This window comes from Pteropus medius, unplaced genomic scaffold (genome assembly GCF_902729225.1).
Source record: "Pteropus medius unplaced genomic scaffold, Ma_sr-lr_union100, whole genome shotgun sequence".
NCBI classification, from domain to species: domain Eukaryota; kingdom Metazoa; phylum Chordata; class Mammalia; order Chiroptera; family Pteropodidae; genus Pteropus; species Pteropus medius.
In genome coordinates, this window is record NW_024349797.1 from 14,626,156 (window position 1) to 14,644,902 (window position 18,747).

At 36.9% G+C, this 18,747-nt stretch overlaps 1 protein-coding gene across 1 annotated transcript in view; it reads right to left on the reverse strand.

Annotated features, from left to right (window-relative positions):
* Positions 1-2,436: 2,436 nt before the first annotated feature.
* Positions 2,437-18,747, reverse strand: part of RPS6KA5 (ribosomal protein S6 kinase A5) — a 143,864-nt gene continuing 127,553 nt past the window's right edge. The window contains exons 15-18 of the mRNA XM_039884352.1: positions 15,384-15,575; positions 10,333-10,492; positions 8,853-9,016; positions 2,437-7,572 (exon numbers count right to left, since the gene is read on the reverse strand). Coding sequence (XP_039740286.1) covers positions 7,333-7,572; positions 8,853-9,016; positions 10,333-10,492; positions 15,384-15,575 — 756 coding nt within the window. The 3' untranslated portion in view covers positions 2,437-7,332. The remainder of the gene's footprint in view (positions 7,573-8,852; positions 9,017-10,332; positions 10,493-15,383; positions 15,576-18,747) is intronic.

Below are 18,747 nucleotides of genomic sequence, written 5' to 3' on the forward strand. Positions count from 1 at the left end.
AAAGAAACCACACATAGATACACCATAGTCAAGTTGTTAAACACCAAAAGGCAAAGATAAAAAATCTTAAAAGTGACAGAGCAAAAAAGACATTATCTGCTAAGGAACAGCAGTAAGACAGATGGCTGACTCTTCCACAGAAATTAAGGAGTGATATCTTGAAAGTCTACACCTAGAATTTCATACTCAGCAAACATATCCTTCAAAATTAAAGGCATATTAAATTGAACACTTTGAGTAAAAGGTCTGTAAATGGTCTGTGAATTTAACTCAAAATAAGTGTTACAAAAGGAAATGAAAGCGGAAGGTGGTTTCAAAAAGCAAAAGCTAAGAATATTGACAGCAGACCTGGCACTAAAATAAATGAGAGTTCTCCAGGAAAAGGAAAATAATCCCAGATAGAAGGAAAGGCAGGTTAGAATGAAATTCATCATAAAGAATAAATGTGGGTAAACAAAACTGAATGGTGATTTTAAAAAAACAGACTGTAATAGAAATAATGACCAAATAATGTGCTGTGAGGTTTGAAATATATATAGAATACACAGGTAAAATACGTGACCATAACGCAAAAGGAAGGGGTAAATAGATTTAAGCTGAGAAGCTTTTTGCATTTTGGTCTTGTGAGACCAAAGTTAGAGGGAGGTCTTACATTACCAGATATAAAGACTTTATTAAAACTGCAGCTTTTCAATACATTGTGCTAGGTCAAGTGAATATGCACATGAAACTAAATGAACTTTGGCTGCTCTCTCACACTAGAAATATAAGCGCTAGATGGATCACAGGACTAATGTGAATGGTAAGACAACAAAACTTTTAGAAGAACTTAAGAATACCTTCATAATCTTGGGAGAAAGGCTTATCAAATAGGACGCACAAATCATTAACCATAAAAGGATGATACGCTGGATTTCATAAAAATTATGGCTTTCTGGTCATCAAAGGACACCTTTTGGAAAGTGAAAAAGCAAACCAAAGAGAAAATATGTATAATAATATATCAAGCCAAGAAACAAACAAAGAAACAAACTCATATCAATAATATGTAAAGATCCTTTATAAATCAACAGGAAAAAGACAGATGACTTAATAAATATGAACAAGTGACCCGAACAGGCACTTAACAAATGAGAATATCCAAACGGCTACTAAAGGTGTAAAAAGACTTTCCACATATCATTACTTCTCAGAGAAATGCACTTTATTAAAACCACAATGAAATAAATACATCCTTCCCAGAATGGTAAAACTAATAAGGCTGATGGTACCAAACGCTGATGAGGATGTAGAGCAGCTGGAACTCTCACGCACTGCTGGTGGGAGTTAAGTTGGTACAACCACCGCTGAAAACTATTTGGCAATGTCCTCCATAGCTAAATACATATCCATTCTATGACTTAGTTTCATTCTTCGGTATAAATCCAAGAGAAATGAGTGCACGTGTCCACTAAAAAATATATACAGGAATGCTCATGGCAGCTTTAGATAGAAAAGCTGAAGATTATAAATGACTCAAATGTTCACTGACAATAGAATGGATATTTTGTCATATATTTATCTGATAGGATACTACGCAGGTATGAAAACAAGCAAACTATTGTTATTGCTACATGCAACAACTTTGGTGAATTTCACAGATATAAGGCTGACCAAATAAAACCAGACACAAAAGACTACTACCAGGCCGTATAATCCATTTACAGAAAGGACAAGAATAGGCAAACTAATCTATGGTGACAGAAGTCGGACAGTGTTTCACACCAAATGTTTGTATCTCAGAGCTGTGAGGTTGCTCACCTTCTCACACAGTATCGTTATGTCCTTATTCCTACATAATTTTCACCCCCACAACCTTTCCTTGTCTATCTCAATCAAGTCCTATTTCTCTGAAGTTATTTACAACCGATAAACGTTAGTATGTAACACATGAAGAAGTGATGAGCCATCAGCGTAGGGTACAGTAATATGTGGTCATACGGTTGGCCGGAAAACAGAAACAGCCAGTCCAAAGCACGACTGCTCCAGTTCACGAAGACAGCGCAGACTGCGACGGACAGGAAAGGCATTTGAACTGTAGCTCGACTATACTTTTAATTGTCCATGTAGAACAGAAGAAAAACAATGTTTTCATCTTCCACTGACTTTCTACTTATTAGACTTTTTCACCTCCCATTGACTTTCTAGTGAGACAAACTCTTCTCTACATAAAGCTGTGGAAGAATTTACATAGTGACATAGGTTACTGCAGCTTAGATTATTTCCAAAACGTTTTCAGCTCCACACCTCAGGATGCAGATACCATTTTAGATAGAAGTATACCAGCTGTACATTAAAATGCCAGTCTTTTAAAAAGTCCTCGAAGTATGTGTACACGTGGTTTTCTCGTCTTCTTTTGAAAAATTCATGCCAGTAAAGTTTCTAGGGATATTTTTCAAAATTGTATTACTAAAGCATCAACTTTATATATGTAATGCAGCACCTATATATTTCCTTTTAGAGTCATCAAAAGAATGAGAATTATATTACACATTTAATTTCCCTTTTACCAGTATTTATAATTTGAACAAATAAGATGGCACTATCCCACCTAAAATAATCAAATGTCTACCACAGCAACAGGTCTTTAGTGAAGAGAATTATCACATATCCATTCCAACAAAATAAATAGTGCACAGTTTACATGACCAACCTCTCATAAAGTTAAAAATAAAACTACAGTTAAGAATGTCAAGTTCCTTGACCTTACTGGATTCTAAAACAGAAAACAAAGGAAACAATGACTTTCCAATCCACCTAACAAGCAGAAATGCCAGAAAATAAATCTACAGTATTCTGTTCACACAATTGAATTTCCTTCTCTAAGTCATGATTGTTTTTTGTTCTGTTTTCTTTCTTCTTCTTCTTTTTTTTTTTTAATTACAGGAGGACTTTAAATCATAAATAACAAGATAAAAGAAACTGCTCAACATGGGAAGGAACGAGAAGGAAACTGGATTTTTTTTTTTTTTTTGGTGAAGAGACAAATTTTATAAAACTGTACAAATTAAAAATGTCATGTAATGGAAAAGACTAATGCGAACAACATAATGCAAAGCGTCACCCCAGTTTCCTGTGCTGTGGAGAAAAATTGCTGTATTAAATATTAACTCAACCTAGCTGAAGTATTCAACTCATGATAACCTAGGCAAGTGCTCTAACAAGAAAAATATTACAAAACGGCCTTCCACCTATCCTGGCAGAAAAATCACAGGAAGATTAAGCCTGATGAATAACTACCAAGAATCTTGTCTTTTAATCCAAGTCTCTTTCTAAATATAAACTATCAACCTTTTTCCCATGTGGTCACAAGTAATAATAGAAAGGAAATGGCTGGCAAGCAGCAGCACCTCTTTTGCACTCCTATGAAGAAGCTAAGAAATATATATTTGGGAGCCACTTTAGTTTCTTAGTCCTTTCAGTCTAATAGTAGCAGAATATAAAATATTGGCACAAATTCATGAACTAAAAGGTGGACAACAGCCCTGGGGAACAAAAGCTTTAATTACTTAATCACATAATAGAGCTGGGCACACAAAGAAAAAGACTCAGAAAAAAGATCTTGAAAGCCCAAAAGTAAGAAATGCCAAAGATGAGGACGGAAATGAGACTAACCAAATGTTCTTAAGATGAAAATTGTTCCTTTGAAAATACATTTTTTTCCTCATATAGACAAAATTTAAATACCTCCTCTTAAGGAAAATATTTTAAGGAATGTCACAAATTGGAGTGAAGTTACTTAACAAGACGGAATAAAACCTTTATGTTGCTCTGGCAGCAATTTTCTTTGGGTAGATTATACTTAAAATATTTATTTGATGTACACTTGCTCTGTTATCTTAATGTTTACCTTTCCATTCTTTGACTAACGTTCTGAATTGCATCAGAGCCTGCAACATTCATGTTAGTGCCAAAGAAAGGTATCAGATGAAGATGGAAAGGCATGTGGGGGAAATAAGTTAAGTAAAGGCCAGAAATTGGGGTAACATTTGAGGGGCCAAGTCATCTAAGATATTTCATTATGTTACAATAATTCATCTATGAGACAATTATTTTGATATAGTGTCAGTGGCATATCATAATTAAGCTTTTTCACTTAGATTTTAAGGAATATTAAAAGTCTGATAATATAAACACCCAAAATAATCAAATGATCTAAGGCACATATAGACCAATAATTTAGAAATTTTCACCATTTTGAAGTACTGTGATTTTAATAAATATGCCAGTAACTGGTGTTTGAAATGGGGTCAAGGTGAACAAATAAACAGTAAATTGTATACTTTTGTAAAGTATTTGAGAACGTATTTAAAAAATAAAATGACATGCAAAAGGAAGTCTTATTTTTTTAAAAAAGTCACTGTTATCGTAATAGGCTCTTTAAAAATAACTTACCTTACATTTAAAATGTAGCCATTTACATGGTTATTAAAGATATCAGCAGTCATATAAAAAATTAAAAGGCAGTTTTTCATGGGTAAATGAATCTGCAACTTCAAGACAAACAAGCATGTTGAAATTAACTCAGGAGATTTGATTTTCTGTTCTAATGATTTAGCAATTTATTATTTTATGGCGGTTTGGAAGAATTAATGAATTTCAAAATAGCTAATTTAACTCACTAGGCCATAAGATCTGGCACAATAATTAGAAGAAATTGGTTTTTAAAAATTTCTTCCCTCTATTACCTTCTTTTTCTTAATCTTGCCTCTCAATTAGCCATATATGGTTATAAAATATATGAGTCAAGATTTACGACGGCATGAAAAACTACATACAATAAAATCAGTAAGGGAAGAAAGGCAGGGCTGAGTTGGTTCTCTCCCTGAAATTGGTATAGAGAATTCACACATAAGTTTTTTCTTAGATCTACTTCTATTTTACTCCTAATACCAAGAGTCTTTTCATTTAACGTTTTCATATGAAGTCCTTTTTAGTTTTATTGATGTGACTAAATGAAAACTTTGTGAATTTTAAAGTGCGTTTCACTATACACTAATAGCCTGCATACAAATGAACCGAGGCAAACTTAGCATCAAATGCTATCTTTTCTGGTGGGGTGAAGATGAAGATGCTTGACAAGACGGCACTGCTCTGAGTGTCTTTTGAGCTCTTCTTAAAAGCCCATTCTAGATTATTCAGGGAGGCTCATCGACTGATAGATCAGACTTCTCCTTCCTTTCTCTTCATCTGCCTGACATTTTACCCATTTCATTTTCTGTCAAGTCCTCCGGAAGAGAAGGCAAAGAAAATATATTAAAATGAAACCCATCGATTTTCAGTATTCGCAATGAGTCAATTACATCATCAATCATTAGGGTGTACTGACTGCTTTTCTGGATCATTTTCCATTAGCAATGACGTCTTTTCAGTCTATACAACTAGGATGCACAGTTTTAAAAATGACTTGAAGAGCTAAGTTACACATTTCCAAATATATTCAACATAACTATAGATACAAATGGACATTTTCTTAATTATTAGAACTCTATGCCCGATGGAATCTCATTTTGTGAATCAGCTATAGTTTGGTAATACTTCACGTAAGCCTTCCCACCATTACCAGGAAGGACTGAAAGCCAGGAGCACAACCGACTCAATGAGAATCATACAGCCATTTGGGCCACTGAAAAGTATAAAAAAGTTATTTCCAACAACCACTGTGGACAAAAATGTGAACAGGATAATACAGTATTTTGAAAATACTTTAATATTTGCCATTTTTGTTGCCTGTGCTATTAATATATACATTGATTTAGTAATAAATATACTACTATTACATAGAGTGCAATATTTTTAGTATTCATAACTGGTTGAAATTAATGCTGCTATTATCTCGAGAAAGGAATAAATAAATATCATGCCCAAATTCCAAACTAATGCGCCAGAGGTTGACATTAACAAGAACTATAAAACAAACATGTTGGGCATTATCTTTTTAAGCATGATTCCTGTAAACATAGCAAAGATCATTTTTCTCAGTCCTGACATTTCATGTGATGGCTTTAAAAGAAAATATAACATACAAATCCTATAGCTTCTTTTTTTGCATAGGGAATGAATTAATCATATTTTAAAATGCAGCAGTCTTTCAGTGAAATGTCTTCATCGCATAGCACTTATTTTCTGTATGAATTCAGAACTTTTGAGCAATAAAAGTGCTCTGCATAAGTTTATAAAATATGCCTCTTGGATTTAAAACTTAACAGTAAAATTTCAAAACAAGTCATAGTCATGATTCTAAGCTATTATGTACATAATACCTGACTACAGGAGGGAAGGCCTCTCTGTAGCACACACAGTGTACGAAGATGAAGCACAGTGTTTAATAGAATTTCCCTTTCGGTTTTCCTCACATCATGCCTAAGTGGCTAAGATGATGTTACACCACATAGCCCATCCGACTTGTTGCAAACAAAGTAGAATGGGGGATGTGAGGACAAATTTAAAGTAGATAATGGAAAAAAAATGGCAAAAATACAGTACATATATGCTTTAAACAGTGCACTTTATAAAATAGTTTGCTTTATTCATATTCCTTTATAAAGTGCAATATTACTTAAAACAGAGACATGTACCTTGATGTTTTGCAATAACCATTAAAACAAATTGCCAGGAAAGAGCAGTGCAAAATTAAAAACACATGTAGCTTAGCATGCATCTCAGAGGGCTCCCAGACAGAGAGCCTGGGCCCGTAAGTTCTTATATCTTTTCTTTCACTTTTAAGGAAAAGATTAACAATAGCAGGTTATCATCACATGAAACCATAAAATAAAAACAATAAGTTAAAATCTTCTCTCAAGAAGTATATGCCACACATAAAATTCATTACATAATCTTTTTGAAAACAGACATTTCCCTCTGATAAATCACTGTTCAAAGGGTGCAAATCTCTTTAAAACCCACATTATCCACAAGGCGGAGCAAAGGTGTCATCATCACAGTAGGAGCAACTCGTCGGCAGACGTCGGAAACACCTGTGACTTACTTGGTAAGCAGTTCAAATCCATCCAGACCCTAATCCTGCTCTTTCGCGAACAGTCCCGCTGGCTTCACGCTAGGTCGCCGAACAGTGTAACGTGTGCTTTGTTCACAGTAACATTCTTTGCCCAGTGCTTTTGGACAAGGATAACCAATTGGGTTTTCCTGAAAAAATTCCCTAGGAGGCAGATTCCAATGAGACCCACGGGACACGTTCTTAAAAAAAAAGCACACGACATGGCCTCGGGCATACGCGGACGGGCCCGAGGGTGCAGTGACTCGCCAGGTGTGGCCCTACCGTTCCCGTGCGGTTCAGTCCGAGAACTGGAAGAGCGTCTCTGGGTTGCTGCCGTCAGCAGGGTGGCTCGGCTGCAGTGTCTTTGTAGGGGTCGTTTTGCCGTGAGAGTGAGAGGAGGAAGAGTGGGAACTCTCGCTGGAGCTGCTGCGCGTCTCCGTGCTGGTGCTGGTCTTCTTCATTTTCCTTCTCTTGGCCAGAGGGGCCTTATCGACGTTCTGAAGGCAAAACCCCTCTCTCTTGTATTTGTTAAAGGCCTAGGAGAGAGACAAGGGGACCTGGTGAAGGCAGAAGCGTTGACTTTTTCTTGGCAGCTATGACTCAGAGCAGAAGACGACTTTCGGTCAGCAACCATAGCTCCAAGTTGTTTTGGGAACAAAGCCCTAAAAATCATTATTATATTCAAACCTCTCGGCGGGACACAGAAGTTCACGGGGAAGGATTTCGGAGGGCTCTGTTTAATCAAACCAGCTAGGCTGTCCAGGAGGCATGATTCTAACACATCTTCTGAAGAAGTTAATCCTACATCTCAAAGAAACACTGACCGACTGATGGGGCATTGCTGAAGACTATCAGCAGTCTCACCCCCTCTTCGTCCCCGCTGTTGCTTTTACTAGTTCTGTGTCTGAGATTTAAAATTCTGACCACAGAGTCCCCAGAAAAACAGAGATTTATCCATTATGGGTCCCTGTTCTCCATATCCGAGCCAATGGAATTCGGGTGTCTCTTGGCCACTGAATATGCACTGAGAGGATTCGCCTTGCACACCCCAGGCTGGCCCTCTTCTCACAGCAGCCTGTCTTTACTTAGACTCAGGCTCAGGCATCGCTGTGGTTGCCCCTGACAACCTTGTATCATGTGTCATTGAGAAGATTTGGATCATCTGCTACAAATTCTTGCAGTTAATCTCTTCACACCTCACCATATCCTAGTTCATTAATTTTTTAATCCATTTCTGCAGCTGAAGAGGAAACATTATCACTTCTTTCTTAAGATAATCCCTTCAGAGGTAACTTTACTTCTCCCTAAATCATCTAGCTCCTCAGACAGTTATCTTAGTGCATTTGTATCTGCTCAGCACAAATGTGCAGAATCTTCAGTTACTGCTATGTAGTCTCAGCCTTACAAATATACAATCTATAATTAATGCCGAGTAATGTACTTCTGATCCCTCACAATCTCTGGAATATATTAAGCACAAAATGGCTGTTGAATGAACAGATGTTTACATATGCTTTAGTTCCTAATGTTATTTATAGGTTTTAAAAAAATCATTTAACTTGAGAGCAAACTTCTAATGTTATGCACATTGTTTTCATTCCCTACAGAAAATCTTCAACTGTTCAAATATCAGACTACTGCCTCATCTCACAAGCTCATTCTACATGTCAAAAGACTATATCGTGGGTTAACAGTGACTCTGGTCCCCCATGCACGTTCTGCTTATAAATGTGTCACTAAGAGTATCTCTGAGGTTACAGAGTGAGAACATGAGTCCCCTTCCAACGGCCCTGTGCTTGCAGAGCCACGGCCTTACATGGAAGGTCGCTTTCACACAGGTGTGCACAGCAGCTCCTGAAGATCCTAGAATGTCGGGAGTCATCAGAGGGTTTGAGGACAGCTGGCTGCCATCTTGAAGCCATTCATTGTATCTCAAGCCAGACATTTTAAGCCTTTTATTTGGATCAACGGTGAGAAGTCCTGTGGGAATAAATATTTTTATTTTATGATCTGTTGTTTCAAACATAGTTTAAAATCAACCGCAGGCATAATTTCTCAATTATGTTCACATGACATGATTTCTATATGGTTTCTGTAAGGCTTCAACTTTCTACAAAGTAATCACCTTTTCATATCCATTTCAATCCCCTAGTGCATACTGGATGCTAACGATAAAGGCCACTACAGCCTTTTTCTAGGAGGCTGTAGCCTGATTTCTCAATCAGTTGGAACAATGACTCCCACTGGTGACTGCGTAAACTGCAAATGAAGACAGAGTACCTAGACTCACTTTGTCCACGTACAAACGCCTCCTACGAGCCAGGGAGTGCAGTAGGGCACTACAGAAATGGAGACGGACACTCAAAGAGAAGCTATGAGGAGATGCACAGACAACACCCAAGCTATTACACCACAGGGGACAAGGGCAATAGCAAAATCCACGTGCACAGTGTGTTGGCGCGCCCAGGGGATGGGCTCAGCCTAGGGAGTGTGGGCGCCCTGGGAGGCTTCCAGAAGAGGGATTCTGGGGGATGAGCAGAAGCGGGCTCGATGCCCGGGGACTAAGAAGAGCATGTGTCAGGCACAGAGGCAACCACAAGCTCTGCGCACCTGAGGAATTCAAGCGGGTGACACGGAGCAGAAGCAGGCAGGGCCAGGTCATGAAGGGCGGGGTTCTGAACGCGCCCCTGCGGATTTGGGACTGAAACTAATGGATTCTCCGAAGGATGTTAATAGAGAGGCACTACTATGTTTGGATACTGGGAAAGGCGCTCGGCTGATCGATTACAGACAGGTAAAGTCAGAGGAAGTGAGACAAGCTGAAAGGATGTCGTAAGATTTCAGAAGAGTAATGATGACAAAACCTAAGGCAGTAGCCATGTGAATGGGGTCGGGGACGGCTTAGGAGGGATGCTGAACCTGCAGGACCGAGTGGCTGGCTATAGAAAGCAAGGAAGGCAGGGAGCTAGGATGGTGCCTGGCTTCCTGTTTGGTGACCTGGCTTCTTGGCAGTGCTAAGGAGGGAGGCGGGAGCAGGCACGTATTTGGGGGGAAGGAGAGTAACAAATTATAGGGCATAAGACTGGGATGCTGGTGGATCTAAGTGCTAATTCACGTGGTGACAAGATTACTGAGGGGAATGTTCCAATAAGAAGAAAAGGAGGCTCAACAGAGTAGCCAGGAACCCTTTTAAAACCCAGGTGGGTTCCTTAAGTAACAAATATATGTGTAATGGGCATGATTCTACTTCAATCACTACACATCACATAAATTGCCAAATTTCTTCGGATTCTTACCTTGGATCAAATCTTTAGCCTCTTGGGATACATTCTTCCAGGCTTCTCCTTCAAAGGAGAAATCTCCCTTTTTAATTTTCTTCATGATTTCCACCGCGCTGGTACACGTCAAACTTCTGTCATGAGACTGGAATGGAACCTGCCCTGACAACATTGTATACTACCGAGAGGGGAAAAGAAGCAAACAGGATGTTTTGATTGCATGTTTCAGCGGCATAATTTACCAAATAGGACAATTAGCATTACTGGGTTTAAAAAGAGTACGTGACTTCTATCACTGAAACAACCAACACACTTCGAAGACTTGTAAATAAAGAGGAGCTCTGACTCTGGGAGGTGAACACACAACGCAATATACGCGAATGATGTATTATTGAATTGTACACTTGAAACCTATCTAGTTCTATTAACCAATGTCACCCCCAATAAATTTAATTAAAATAAAAAAGAGGAATGGCTTATTATGACATGAAGATTTTAAATGATGTTTATAACTATATTCAGAACAAGAAGAATAAAAAAGGGAGGGGTTTTACCTTCAGAATTTGTATCTAATTCCAAACATCCTTTGCCTAGGACATTAACTATGGTTAAGGACTTTTTAGAAATTGTATTTAGGACTTCTTTCTTTTGTTTGTAACCAATGGCCGACGTACTGGTGCTGGGTCTCCATAAGCAGATTCTGCAGGTGCATGGCCCACTTACAGAATTCATGTTTCTGTCTCTGCAGACTTAGGGTCTCCTCAGTTAGAGGCTCTGGTTCCATGAACGCACTGCTGGGTGCCACCTGTTATCAAGTGACCAGCTGCACTTGATAACAGGTGGCACCCAGCAGTGCGCCCTCTGCTCTCCCTCTCTCCTTGCTGTTTCTCTGGGATTTTGCTCCTTAGGGACCTGATAAAACATACACTTTAGCTTCGTGTTCTGCTTTCTGGGGAACCCAGACTAGAATATTTTTCTGTTGCTGATGAATATCTGACTTATTTCCAGTGTGGAACATTTTGAAACATGCTGCTATATGCCTTCGTGTCTATGTCGTTTAGCACGTAACAACATACATTTCTGTTGGGTATATGTCTGAGGATGGATCTGCTGAGTCGTTTGGTCTGTATATGATTAGTAGCTATGCCAGAGTCTCCCCAAATCTGCTCTGCGTCTTAATCCTACCCCACTTCCTAACACATACATACGTGGCTAAATATAAGTAACCTTTACAAGTACGGTTTTCTTGCTTTCTGATGTGTAATCATGCAACAGGCTTTTGGGTGGAAAAACGAATTCTCTATCACTGGAGGTATTTAAAGAAAGCTGGTGATCAGGGACTTTATAGAAAAGATTCCTTCTCTGGAAGACATAGAATTAAACAAACTTTAGGCTCCTCTCAACTCCAAGATTTTACAAATTTAGCTGACTATCCAGGAATCAACTTCTGTTAATAATAATTATGTGTCTACAAATTGATTGCAAATGGTTTGGCAAAAAAGCATCTATATCCATAAAGATGTATATGACACTCCATGATTATATCTCTCTCTGTGTCCACATATATGTATTATATCTACATATGTATGTGTATGTACACATATATACATACATACATATACACATGTGTGTGCCCACAAGAGAGAATTAGGAAAAAAAAGCAAATGTGGTAAAATCTTAGATGTTTATTCACAGTTATTATTCTCTCAAGTTTTCTCTAGGTCTAAAATTTTCAAAATAAAATTTTAGGAAAAAAGTGAAAAATAAGGTCTCCTGAATAACAAACGCTTGGAAGAAATATGTTTTAAGTGAAATTATGTATCACCCCATAGGTGTGTCACATATAATCACAGAGTATCATATAATCCTATTACATTTTCTAAACAGTGTGTTATGGACTGAATGTCTGTGTGCTTCCAAAATTCACACGATGAAGACCCAGCCCTCGTGTGACTGTATGTGGAGACAGGGTCCTCATGGAGATTATTTAAATTAAACGTGGTCATAAGGGTGGGGCTCTGATTGAACAGGATTAGTGTCCTTACAAAAAGAGACACCAGAGAGCTTGCTCACTCTCTCTCAGCACATGCACTGAGGTAAGGCCATACGAAGACATGACAAGCTGGTGGCTGTTTGTAATCAATCCAAGGAGAAAGCCCTCAGCAGACAGACACTGACCATGCTGGACCTTGATACTGGACTTCCTAGCCTCTGGAACTGTGAGAAAATAGATTTCTGTTGTTGAGACCACCCAGTCTGTAGTATTTTGTCATGGCAGCCTGGGCAGACTAAGACAGTGTATAAGCTCAAATTTAATTAAAGTCCTGTGTGCTTCTGATGGAGATTACACAACCATGAGGTAGACTGGGTTGTAATCAAAGCCCCATGATACGATGTGATACATCTTCCTGAAGTATTTGTTTTATTCTGTGGGGTTAACATAAATTATTTTCATATTATAATATCCACATTCACGTTTATTGAATACAACATGCAAAGGGGCCATAGATTTCTAAGGCAAATCAGGAGACTCCATGTAAATTCCGTGTTTGCTATGGGATAATTCAAGTTTTGTATCTAGATTCTCTGGAGATACTCATTCGATTATGTGGAAATGTTTGCAAAGCACTCTTTCTGATAGTTTAATGCAGGTGTTAAATTTATCTTTCATCTGTATTTCATTATGTATCTCTAAAAGGCAAGGGCTTTTAAAAACCACAACCATAACCTCATTAACACATCTAAAAAAATTAGCAGTAATTCCTTTCTATCATTCAATACCCAATAAATATTCAAATTTCCCCATTTGTGTTATATACCTTGTATACTATAATTCTATCTGTGTGACTTAGATTTAGTTTGAATTTAATAAATAGAATTGAAATGAGAATTTCTTTGAATCAGAGTTCAAGTGAGATACAAACATTGTCTTTTAATCTACAGATTCCCGCACTATTTTTTCTTACAATTTATTTGCTGAAGAAACTGGGCCGTTAGCCCCGTAGGTCTTCATACAGTCTGGAGATTGTGATGGTACTCCTGTGGAATCATTTAACTTGTTCTTTTTTCTGTTTCTCTTAAAAACCTGACAGATCTAGAGAGAAGCACAGCTACTGTCCACGCCATTACACAAAGTCATTTCCATAGGTACAGCATTCGGAAATTCTGAAACGCCGCTGGCATGTCTAAGAAGACTCTTCTAAATCTTAAAAAGCATGATGGTTATAAATGGCCTATATTTAAAGTGAGGGCTCTTTTACAGGGAGTAATCTTATAATATTATTAAATTGAAAGGCTCTTTTTTATCTAGACATTTTTTAGGAAGAGTGCTACTAATGAAAATGTAATCAGTTTAAGTCCTTAAAACCCACAAAGCTATACAAGTTAGTTGTTCATTTTTATTTTAAAAATCTTATTCATAAATATGTAATTTTAGTTTAAAAATGATAAAAGATGACTTAAAATTACTGAAATGAAAACTATATAAAGCTTAAAGAGGACCCATCCTGCAGAGACACCTGGCCAGCCACTGGGGAAAGCAAACTGACATGAAAATAAATCCCAGATGGAATGCAGATTAAAGTACGAAAATAAAATTCTAGAGGAAAATGTAGGAGAATGTTTTTATCTTGGGTTGGGGTAAGGGTAGAGTGACAATCTGACATCAAAGCCAGGTACAATAAAGGAACAGACTGACATATCTTACTACATAGAAATAAAAAGTTTACTATTTAAATCCTTCTAAAAATAAAATTAAAATCCCATGTGTTCATGGGATAAATAAAGTGTTCAAACGAATGACAAACCAGAAAAAACATTTCCAATATTAACGGCAGACAAAGGATTAAAATCCTCAACAGAGCTTTAACATTTAATAAGAAAAATTTCCCCATAGGAAAGTGGGCAAAGCGCATAAACAGCAATTTGTAAAAGAAAAAATACAAATGTCCAAATACCTGAAAAGATGCTTAGACTGAATATTCATCAAAGAAATGCATGTAAATACTAACAGAAGTAAGAAATAATTTAACATTGAAATTGATAGTATTCAGTGTATTTATATACAGTTCATGAGAATATGATCTGATAAACCTTCACGAAAGAAATCTAGGCAAATTTTCACATTATATCTAATATGTCAAAATAAAGATGTATATACCCTCCTCCTAGAAATCTAATCTAAAGAAATACACATGCGGTCCCTAAGAGACACATGTGAGCACATATATAAAAAAATATTCATTTGTATAGTTTATAATTAGTGAAAAACTGGAAAATGCTAACTGCTCATTAGTAAAGAAATGGTTAAACAGTTTGGAGATTCGAACTACATGTATAATATAATCTCACTTGTTAAAAACCCCCAATATAAATGGATGTAGACAGAAAAAGCTGTGGAAAGACATAAAGCATGTGAAACATGGTGGGGGCAGGGGCCTTAGAGGGAGAGTAAGAGCTTGCATGGCACCATCTCTACATGATGAGATTACGCGTGATTTCACTCTGTTCCTTCTATCCTTCTGTATTGTCTGAAAATTTCTCCCTAAGATTATGCATTACAAATTATATGCAGAAAAAGTCATGCTATATTGAGAAAAGACATGCCAAGATTTCAAGCTTTAATATTCTCTTCTGATCATGGGAGCCACGGACAGTTTGTGAAAAGTACGCTTACCATGATTACTGTAAGTTACTATAAATATTTCTAATTTTATCCATTGGTTTGTTAATTTATCCTGAATGATATTCTTTAATCACATTTTCCCATTTGAAAACCTCAAAGAATATATTTTTTAATGTTTTCCGATTAAGTCACTTTGCTATTTTCACATTATATCTAATATGCATCTTTTGAAAATAGACTACTGATTATTTTTAAAAAACTATATAACTCTTTTATTTACATAAAACGTAGCTGCCTCGAATATTTCAAAATGAACAAAAATCAAAATTCCTGCCTTTTTACCAAGGTAAATTTTAAAAAGGGGAATTAGTGTCCTGTCAGGCCTACACTTGGTTGTACAGAAAAGAAACCAACTTTGACGAGGTTTAATGACAAATGAACTCACCAAAATGACGCCCAGGCTCCAGAGGTCGCAGGACTCGTCGTAGCCATTGTGGTTCAAGAGCTCAGGCGCAGCATAATGAAGAGTGAAGCACGGCGTCTTGAGAGGCTGGTTATCGGGCGGCTTTAGGCGTGCAAACCCGAAATCAATGACTTTAATTTCCAAATTGTCATTTTCATCAGTGAACAATAAATTCTGCAAGACACAAACCCTTAAATTAGTCTCTCACTGAAATGTCATGGGACTTGGCGATGCCGTTTATGTAAATTATCTGCATACTGATACTGGTCCAGGCACAGAGAGGGTCTGTTGGGGGTTCTGGGAGCTGGACATCAGTGTCCCGGTGCTCTCTGCGTTGTACTTGTTTGTGCTGTTTCAATTTTACAGGGTAATGTGCGACAGTTTGTCGACAGCACCATGCCCTGTCTGATGTCAGAGCCTTTGTCTATGCCTTTCCAGAACTCTGACATCCTCCATCAACCTTTCCCTTCCAAGCTGGCCATGTGCACCTGCTCCTCATTCAGAGATACCACCTAACAGTGTCACCAGACTGAAGTCAGGACTTCTTAACTTTCTTCTAGCATTATTCACTCTTCCTTCCTGGCACTTATCACCTCTGCATAGTTAGTCCACCGTCTTCATCCCCATTGGACTATAATTCCATCACGGTGAGGACTGTGTGCCCAGCTCAGTCAGGACTCGATCCCGAGGGCCCGGCACAGTCACGTAGTAGGTGCTTTGATAAATATTTGTCCATCGAATAAAGTCAGAAATAAAAATTATGTAAGATCCAGTAGAGCCTATCAAAGAAGACATATACACTACATTTTGGAACTATTTTCTCCAAAACAGTTAATACTTACACATTTTTTGATGCTTATGGATACTATACCTCAATTATTCAGAAAACATTATTATTTTGAACTATTCATCTACCAAGGCTTCTCAATCACTAAGGTTTTACTGTACTACTTTTTAAACTTATTACATCCTGAATAAATGCTAACGGTACTAATGCACAAATCATTCTTATCAGAACATGAAGCTAGTATCCGCAGCAAATGAACCTGATTATATTGTCTTTAGACATCCTTGCAAAAAACTGTCATGCCTTTAATGTTCGTTAAAGCATTCCCTAGCTCTGCAACATCATTTGTTTTAATATAATTCTAACTGAAATAAAAGACATCACAGAACGCTTCATTGATACAAAGAGGAAAAATCTTCTAAGCCTTCCATTCAAAAGTTAAAAATAAGTAAAGTGGGAGGAAAGAAAAGCAAAAACTGAAAAGTTAAAAAAAATTTCTATCATACAATGCTTAATTCTGAATTTGCGATGAAATTAAAATGTGGATATAATTAAATACAGAACTTCACCACAACTGAAGTTACAGGTGAGGTTCGTGGACATGTACTTGGGAGGCATCTTTTCAGCAAATCACTCCAGAGCTTCTCCACAGGACAGGCACTGTGCTACACACAGAGCAGTGAGTGAAGCACACCTGGTCCCTGCCATCGGCGAGCCTACTAAATCTTTGGAAACGACTCCGGTTTATTCTATATTAAGACTGGCAATAGACTTCCTTGATCTTAGATCCTGAAGGGGAGGGTGTGGCACTCCCCGCTCCCTTCGTGGCGCTGGGCGTCAAAGGCCAGGAATGGTAGGGAACAACTATTCAATTTTCTTTCATCCTCGTCTCCAGTTCTGCCTGAAACTAATTTGATATAATTTTTAGTAATCTTTCAAGAGTATGGGGACCAGATTGAGAAATACAAAACAGTCTACTAAGAATGTCAGCCAGCCTCTAAATTTTTCCGATTCTCACCTAGAGTTTAAGATTTTGCGTATTCAGAAAATGAATGCCACATAAATATCTACCAAAAGATATATAATCAGATCTTATACGCTACATCCTTGAGAAAGGTATTAAATTTTCAGTTTGGAAATAATATATTCTGCCATTTAAAAGTCAAAGTGAAACTATTTTATATGAATATGTTAGTACAAAGATACATTTTCATTTTTCCAAAAAAATTTTGATTTACAACTATAATTATAGTAGAATGGCCTAAATATTCTTGTAATTCTTCATTCCAAATGACTATTTGAAAGAAGAATTTTATAAGAAGAAGAATTAAGCTACATAAGTACCTTTTTATCAGTGAAATAGGTAGGCAAACTTAAGTTCTGCTTGAGAGGACAGTTGTATCATTTGAGACTCATGAGATGACAGATGGCCAGTGATTAAAGAATAAAACACGTGAAAATGAATTCTATACAGTCATGGAACAGATCTTTTCAATTAAAAAAATTTCATGCTTGTTCCTTGTCTATCAAGAAAACATTTAAGTGGTGTGCTTTCACATTTAAAAGCAGACAGCTAATCTCCAATGTAAAGAGCACCATATTTCTAGTGGGCGTTATGTAGGAGAGTGAGAACTGTGATGGAAGCAGAGGGGTAGCTATCACAATTGCAAGTTCATAAAACACAATTCACTTTTGATTAATTGCTAGTAATGTGAATAACAGTAATCAAAAGCACACAGACAGAAGTTCACTTCAAGGATCAGTCAATTATATTCGAATGCACAGAATTCCATTTTATAAACACCCTTTTTTTCCTACCGATGGTCCAAGATACTTAAATAAAAGGCAAAAATGGTTCTCTTTGAGAAATACTCTTCTATGGTCTAACACAAAAAATAAACACCAAGTAAATCATTATTTTAAAGATACTTGAAAACGCATTATAATCCCATGGTAATTAAAAATGATGCTCTGTTTTGAAGAAGAAATATGTATAATTTTGCTTATGGTAAAGGATGATTCACTGTTATTCTTTTATCAATTACTGGGTTTTGTTTTTTAATTTTCATTGTTATTTTGATAATTTTCTAAAAGGGAGGAATTTTCATATTTTTGATACTAAAAAGGGATCATTCTAGAGTTAGAACCTTCTTTATTAACCCTTGCAAAGAAAAAATGTATAAAAAGCTGCTACTTCTGCATTGCCACACAGTTCTATAAATATTATAGTACAGGAATAAAAGAAAGCATATATAAGGATGGCAAAACTAATTAAAGACAATTCTTAACATTTAAATATTTAGAGCTATGTACATTTCTATTCCTGAGCTCACCGATTTGATTACAAATGTGAAAAACAAGCTTTCGAAATACTTCATTAAAAAAATCCTCTAAAATGGTATACATATAGAAGTGATATTATTTTGTTATAAAAATGTCCATTGCTATTTTTAGTCCGCAACTGTTGCATAAAGTATTTCCTCCATAAAAGGCTCTCACACTTACAAATATAACCTCGAGATGATCAGCTGGCAAAAAAAAAAAAAAAAAAAAAAAAAA